We start from the raw sequence: 8288 nt of genomic DNA on the forward strand, positions 1-8288 counted from the left end.
TTTGCCACTTGCTTGAGCAACTTAATTTATAAATCTAGAAGTAAATGCAAAAGTAAAAAGCATTGAATAATGCATTTTTTATATTTATTGCGTTTAAACACATCTATGAAAGATTGTTTTAAGTAACAATGTTTGGATTTAATAATAAAATAATGGATAAATGTTGTGTTTGTAGTAAACAGCCACGGATCAGTTGCAGACTCCTGTGTGAAAGCCCAGTCAGTGCTGCTTCTGCACCGCTTACGTACCGCACATGGAGTGCATACGCACTGCAAACGGAGTATGTGTGAACCTGGCATAAAAGGCCGCCTCACATACAGCTCACGAAATCAGGCTTGTGCTGTGTGTAAGCTATTGTGCAACAATTGCACGACTGTCAAAACAAAAATGCAGTGCATGATCAAACGTGCCCCTCCACCCCTCAAATTAAAAAAAATCTCCTCTCACAAGAGTCATCTAAGAGGGAAATTCATTTTCAAAAATGAAATTCAGGCCCTGAATAAATGTCTAAAAATCTTGATTGGATCATCACTATAAATAATTCTACATGATAAAAAGAAGGCTTTAAAAAGATTGGTATCGGTGATCGTATCGGCAGATACTGGTTTTTGTGATCGGCGATCTGCCTCAAAAATCCTGATCGGAGCACCCCTAATCATTATGTTTGCTATTTAAAAATACTAAAATAATAAAAAAGGCTAACTGGTGTCAATTGCAGTTTGGTTGAAATTATTGTTAAAAAAGTTTTTTGTTTTTTTTTACTGGAAAAAAAATATCAGAAAGATAAATATTGAAGGTAAAATTTCTTTAGCTATAATTAAACAATCCTTGCAGTTGCTCAAAAGTTTGCGCTCTGAATTTGAAAAGAAACAGTTTATCTCTGTTGATTATAGCATCAGCTGTGCATAATGGAGGCAGGACTGATTGGCTGGTTGGCTGAATGGACTACTCAGTGTCATATTCATAACCGTATGACTCCACACAACTTGCTGAGGCGGCAAAGTACAGGAACGGAATGGAGTTTGTGGCGAGTTTAGTTTGGGAGACTGTTAGGATGTTGGAGGCAACAGCTGCTCCCTCTGTGTGATTAATGAGGTACGACTCGAGGCAGACAGTACTGCCTCTTCCCTGCGCCTCCAATCAAAATACAGCCTGAGCCAATGCCGACTGAACAGAGCGGGTCATAACAACATCGTCCAAGCCCAGTTCTCCCCGCAGCACGGTGGAAAGGACGGGTCAGCAAAAAGCTCAGATCAAAGGCTGCGTAATTTATATTATTTCCTGCTAAGCAGCCTAAGGAATCAATGACATTCAAGGAAAGAATACGGGATGAGGAAAGTGGAGAAATATCTATACGCAGAAGTGACCCGCTGTGACGCCCTGATTCAAGGCCTTCATCTGTATTGTTCCAGTCTCTGCCAGACAGGAAGCAAGAGGAGGCAAAAAGGCTCCCAGAATTCCCTGCGGCGGGACGGATTAGAATAAAAGACCCACAGTACTGGAGGAGCGAGCTCCTGGGAGCCAGGACACATTAACAGCACTAAGAGCCGTTTCATTCCATAGTCTTTCTGACATAAAACTGCCATCAGCATTTCTCTCCTCCCAATGCCAATCTATAAACCGCTAGGCAAACTCCATAATTTGCTCTCGGGCGGTGATCTCGCAAAATATGAGCTCGAGACATTTGCGTGGCGGCCGCGTAAACAGCGCAAATGAAATTTGATAGGAAAATAGCGTAGGTGGCTAGAGCATCCCCACAGCCCACTTCATTTGAAACATGCGCCTATAGCGGGCTACACCCGTGCATATACAGTGGGTACGGAAAGTATTCAGACCCCCTTAAATTTTTCACTCTTTGTTATATTGCAGCCATTTGCTAAAATCATTTAAGTTAATTTTTTTTCCTCATTAATGTACACACAGCACCCCATATTGACAGAAAAACACAGAATTGTTGACATCTTTGCAGATTTATTAAAAAAGAAAAACTGAAAAATGCTCAGTATTTAGTAGAAGCACCCATTTGATCTAATACAGCCATGAGTCTTTGGGAAAGATGCAACAAGTTTTTCACACATGGATTTGGGGATCCTCTGCCATTCCTCCTTGCAGATCCTCTCCAGTTCTATCAGGTTGGATGGTAAACGTTGGTGGACAGCCATTTTTAGGTCTCTCCAGAGATGCTCAATTGGGTTTAAGTCAGGGCTCTGGCTGGGCCATTCAAGAACAGTCACAGAGTTGTTGAGAAGCCACTCCTTCGTTATTTTAGCTGTGTGCTTAGGGTCATTGTCTTCTTGGAAGGTAAACCTTCGGCCCAGTCCGAGGTCCTGAGCACTCTGGAGAAGGTTTTCGCCCAGGATATCCCTGTACTTGGCCGCATTCATCTTTCCCTCGATTGCAACCAGTCGTCCTGTCCCTGCAGCTGAAAAACACCCCCACAGCATGATGCTGCCACCACCATGCTTCACTGTTGGGACTGTATTGGACAGGTGCCTGGTTTTCTCCACACATACCACTTAGAATTAAGGCCAAAAAGTTCTATCTTGGTCTCATCAGACCAGAGAATCTTATTTCTCACCATCTCGGAGTCCTTCAGGTGTTTTTTAGCAAACTCCATGCAGGCTTTCATGTGTCTTGCACTGAGGAGAGGCTTCCGTCGGGCCACTCTGCCATAAAGCCCCGACTGGTGGAGGGCTGCAGTGATGGTTGACTTTCTACAACTTTCTCCCATCTCCCGACTGCATCTCTGGAGCTCAGCCACAGTGATCTTTGGGTTCTTCTTTACCTCTCTCACCAAGGCTCTTCTCCCCCGATAGCTCAGTTTGGCCAGACGGCCAGCTCTAGGAAGGGTTCTGGCCGTCCCAAACGTCTTCCATTTAAGGATTATGGAGGCCACTGTGCTCTTAGGAACCTTAAGTGCAGCAGAAATTTTTTTGTAACCTTGGCCAGATCTGTGCCTTGCCACAATTCTGTCTCTGAGCTCTTCAGGCAGTTCCTTTGACCTCATGATTCTCATTTGCTCTGACATGCACTGTGAGCTGTAAGGTCTTATATAGACAGGTGTGTGGCTTTCCTAATCAAGTCCAATCAGTATAATCAAACACAGCTGGACTCAAACGAAGGTGTAGAACCATCTCAAGGATGATCAGAACAAATGGACAGCACCTGAGTTAAATATATGAGTGTCACAGCAAAGGGTCTGAATACTTAGGACCATGTGATATTTCAGTTTTTCTTTTTTAATAAATCTGCAAAAATGTCAACAATTCTGTGTTTTTCTGTCAATATGGGGTGCTGTGTGTACATTAATGAGGAAAAAAAATTAACTTAAATGATTTTAACAAATGGCTGCAATATAACAAAGAGTGAAAAATTTAAGGGGGTCTGAATACTTTCCGTACCCACTGTATATCTGCAACTGGGACTTTAAATAAGATGAAGGAGGTGATTTGCGAAACCTTATAGAGAATCAATTCTAAAAGCCGGGGGAAAAAAAGACACATGCCCGTATAAACTGTGTTTATACTGATAAATGCAGCCCATCATTTTGAATGAAATTGAAGAAAGAACAAAAATGAGATGTTTGCTGCCTGTCGGATGACCCTCTATTGTTTTCATTTGAGCGTAATGAAAATCCATCCGTCTTGCAGTTGCATTTCATTCTAATCTCCCTGCAATTAAATCAACGCTTCAATGGCATTTTTGGATCGCTCACCTTTCACGCGTGCTAATAAACGATGCGGTGCGAAAGAGAAATGAGTTCTGAAATGTGTGCAGTGGATGTGTAGGTTTAAGTGACTCATGCGCACCAGCTGAGATGTTCTGCGGCTTCATCCAGCTGGCATAACACAGCCTCTGCTCCCAGCGTCACACAGCCGTTCCTTCGCATTGTGCTGCCGATTAACCAATGAGATGAAAAAGCCCTGAAACTAATTGGCCACTCTGACAGCACTGTGGGAATGTGTTTGAAGTTTTCACACTGGTACTTTCACACTCTTGCTGACTCAGTCGAGCGCTCTGCTTCTGGCCCACAGGATGCATCAGCCTCAGTCTCTGGCTAATACTGCAGCACAGGGAGGCAGACTAGCAAACATACATAGATCTTTTGCAGTCTGGTCCACACTGCAGCTTATTTGATCCAAAAACAGGTCATTTAGACAGAACCGGAACATAATACAACCAGTCCATCGTTCTATTTTTATATGATGATTACAGCTGAAATCTGACATCAAAATAACAGAGTGGTGTGAAACAAAGTGTTAGCTGATTCAAATAATGCCACTGCAGTTTCCATGACAGCACAGGCCAGTGTTGTTAACAAAAACGAAAACTATTAAAAACATTTTTGTTAACTAACATTAAGAAATTAGATAAAATATAAATATAAGATAAAAAACAAATTGCACTTGAAATGAAAGTTAGAAAAGTTGAGCTGGCAACTAAATTAAATACAGTAGTATAAAAAATAATACTAAAATAACACTGATATCAGCACAAAATGACTGGGAAAATGTTCCAAATTTCATCCATCTAAAACTAATAAGAACAGACTTTTCCACAGATATATCTCAGCAAAAGAGTGGAAGTCTGCCAGGAAAAAAGTATGTTACTAGCAAGTGTTTTCACGATATCCAACATTTCAGTAGACAGAAATACTAGGCTACACTTCAGAGGAAGAACTAGCTGCTGGATTTGTTTTTGAAGCAAGCATCTTTGAAATATGTCCAAAAGCTATATTTGCACTGAAGTTTACTAATTTTTTTGTGGTGCATTATGTGATTAAACATAAATAAATAAATAAATTAATTAAAAGATTGAAATGCCATTGTACAGTATAGTGAGTTACCTGACATGATAGGTTGTCCAGTCATGCTCATGGGGGACATCCCGAGGTTGTTCATGGCAGTCGCCCAAGCATTAGGGTCTGATATGGGCATCGCTAAAGAGTTGGAGTCCATGGCGATATTTCTGAGCCCCTCTGAAAGAGAGAAAAACACCATCTGGGTTTATATCTAAAAGTGTTCGGCTCTTCTAAAAGACGGAATACTTTTGAATATTCAAACCTGAGCGAAATTATAATTCCTGTCTGGAATTTGTGCCTATTTGTGTGACCTGAGCTCTCAGTGATGAATATGTTACTCGATAAACCCATTTAGCCCACATTTATGACCAAAATTTGAAGTTGAAGTAGGTGATATACACCACTGTTCAACAGACTGGGAACAGTGAAATTGTCTGATGTTTTTATGCTCACCAAGGCTGCATTTATTTAATAAAAATACAGTAAAAACAGTAATATTCTGAAATATTAATACAATTGAAAATAGTTACAGTTTTCTATTTGAATATAACTTAAAATGCAATTTATTGCTGTGATCAAAGCTGAATTTTCACCATCATTACTCCAGTAATATGCTAATATGCTACTCAATAAACATTTCTGATTATTATCAGTGTTGAAAACAGTTGAGCTGCCAAATAATTATGTCAAAATGTATAATTTTTATCAGGATTCTTTGATGAGTAGAATGTTCAAAAAGAGCATCATTCATTTGAAATCTTTTGTGACAATGTAAAAGCCGTTACTGTCACTTTTGATTAATGTGTCCTTGCTGAATAAATGTATTAATTTCCTTTTGACCCCAAACTTTTGAATGGTAGTGCAATAAGCAATGAAACAAGAATAGTTTAGAACAAGTAGTTTGATTCATTGTGCAATCTAAGCACATTCATGGTTAAAATCATTCATTTACTGATAGTTTGTATTTAAATGTGTTATACATGGGTTTTAAAAGTCTAAGCTGAGGACTGAAACTTAAAGGGTTAGTTCACCCAAAAATGAAAATTAGGCTGCGTTTTACTCACCCCCGAGGCATCCTAGGTGTACATGACTTTCTTCTTTCAGACGAATCCAGTCGGAGTTATATTAAAAATTGTCTTTGATCTTTCAAGCTCTATCGTTGCACTCAGCGGGTGTTGCATTCCTTCAGTCCAAAAGACGTGAAATAAAAAGCGCCCTTCCTTAAAAAAAAGTGTCTCACATGGCTCTGAGGGGGGGTGAACAAAGGCCTCCTGTAGTGACTCGAAGCATTTTTGTAAGAAAAATATCCATATTCAAAACGTAATAATCACTTTAATCTAGCTTGCGCCAACAGTTGTACACAGAAGCAGTTCCGGGAGCATGACGTATGAGATCAGCGCTGCGCATGCGCCGGTGACTCTCCTGAAAACCAATGTTTGTTAACAGGAGCAAAGGAAGCAAAGTTTCCTTACTTTAGCAAAGGAAAACCAGTCTCCTCTTGTCTTATATTGAAATCATCCGACATTCTTCTTTACAAATCCTCGTTTTGTACTTCTAATTAGTGACCGTTGTTTTGTTTTGATCTCTCCGCTGCGTTTATGCGTTCGTCACTTCTGAGCGGAGCATGCGCAAAGCCGTCCTCATACGTAATTCCCCCGGAACTGCTTCCGTTTACGACAGTGAGCGCAAGCTAGATTAAAGTGATTATTACGTTTTGAATATGGATATTTTTCTTACAAAAACGCATCGATTCGCTACAGGAGGCCTTTGTTCACCCCCCGGAGCCGTGTGAGACTTTATTTTATGGAAGGGGCGCTTTTTATTTCACGTCTTTTGGACTGAAGCAATGCAACACCCGCTGAGTGCAATGATAAGAGCTTGAAAGATCAAAGACAATTTTTAATATAACTCCGACTGGATTCGTCTGAAAGAAGAAAGTCATATACACCTAGGATGCCTCGGGGGTGAGTAAAACGCAGCCTAATTTTCATTTTTGGGTGAACTAACCCTTTAATGAAGTGTTTGAGTTGAGAGAGAAATGAGATGTGAAGTCTTCATCAGCTTAACGCATAAAACATTTTATTATGATAAATTGGGAGCTTTTTTGAGAACTAATTTATGTACTATTATGTACTAGCAGACGGCTGTTTTAACTGCTGCCAGAGGTCTGATAAACTTCAGTATTGCCCACCGAAAGAGCTAGAACAGAGAAACAGAGCTCGGAAAGTTCCCATATCTGAGGTGTGACCGCTGTGTGTGAGAGAACATATGCTTCCTGCGCGGAGTGGGCGGCAGTCACACGGAGGAGATAATTTCTATTGAGAAAATGCCATTGTGTTTCGTGGTTGGTCAGGGAATTATTATACAGAGTTAATGAAAAACAGCATGAAAATTAGTTTTCAGGTTCCCCAGAGGGATACCAAAGGTGGGTTTGGTCAAAACATCAAAAAAAGCAAATTTATTTAGAACAGAAAACAAAAGAAACAACCTTCTCGACACGTGACGTCATGCTTCGTTTCCTTATTTAAAGATAAATCACAGGATCTTTTAACATTTAAATAACGTCACGTCGTGTCTGAATTAGCATGATTATACGTCAACAACTCAGATTCTGCTCTCAGCTGTTCACATACTCGCACTTTGAAATGATTAGTCTCTATGGCAACACTCATAGTGCCAACATGGATCCATGTGCAGCTTTGTTGTTGATAATTAATTTCCATTTATTCACCTCTATACTTCTTTGCAAAACGCTGACAAATAAAGAAAGTGAACCAGGTAACACTGGCTACAATAAAATGACATTTCAAACAGAAATATGAAGCAGGAACCAGAACGACGTACAGAACTACTATTAAATGTTATTTTATTTTAACATTTGGAAGCTCGTAATCATTCTGACATGACACAAGAGTCATATTTCACCAATACCATCCCGGTTCTGGATTGAACAGACAGCAGAAATCCCACTCTGAAGCTGAAGGAAGTGTGTGTGGTTGATCTTCTGCAGGTTCTCAGAGGACGTTGTCCACGGCTCATCTCTCAGATGTCTTCCTCTCAGTCATCCAAAAAGACGGCGGAGGTCCGAGGTTTCAAGTGAAAGCAGTTGTTTAATCATCTGTATCAGTGGCACTGGTGTGAGCGGATTGGAGCGACAGGCAATTTCCCTCCCGCTGAAAGCAGTCTGTAATCACGCCGTTCCAAATCCTCGGCGGATTTTCCATTTTCCGCTCCTCAATCACTTCCCACTCATTGGTTAAAGCAGTGGTTCTCAACCCGCGGCCCGTCACGAATTCAAATGCGGCCCACCATGCTGAACACAATTAAAAAAAATAACTTTCAGTTTTACAATTCATTTTAGTTTTTACGTTAATTAAAAATGTACTCAACAAATATAAGCTATAATGTTTTTGTTATGTAAAATAATTTAGTTTTTCATATATTATTTTCAGACATGAGCAGTACTCACATAGCCTAATTAACGTTA

General features: G+C 40.2%; 1 protein-coding gene across 1 annotated transcript in view; it reads right to left on the minus strand.

Moving 5' to 3' along the window:
* The window catches only part of LOC107716365 (ecto-NOX disulfide-thiol exchanger 2-like), a 253672-nt gene that overhangs the window by 80835 nt on the left and 164549 nt on the right, over positions 1 to 8288 (minus strand). The window contains exon 5 of the mRNA XM_016522775.1: positions 4847 to 4978. Coding sequence (XP_016378261.1) covers positions 4847 to 4978 — 132 coding nt within the window. The remainder of the gene's footprint in view (positions 1 to 4846; positions 4979 to 8288) is intronic.

Source organism: Sinocyclocheilus rhinocerous, unplaced genomic scaffold, assembly GCF_001515625.1.
Source record: "Sinocyclocheilus rhinocerous isolate Xijiao unplaced genomic scaffold, SAMN03320098_v1.1 scaffold89, whole genome shotgun sequence".
Classification (NCBI taxonomy): Eukaryota; Metazoa; Chordata; class Actinopteri; order Cypriniformes; family Cyprinidae; genus Sinocyclocheilus; species Sinocyclocheilus rhinocerous.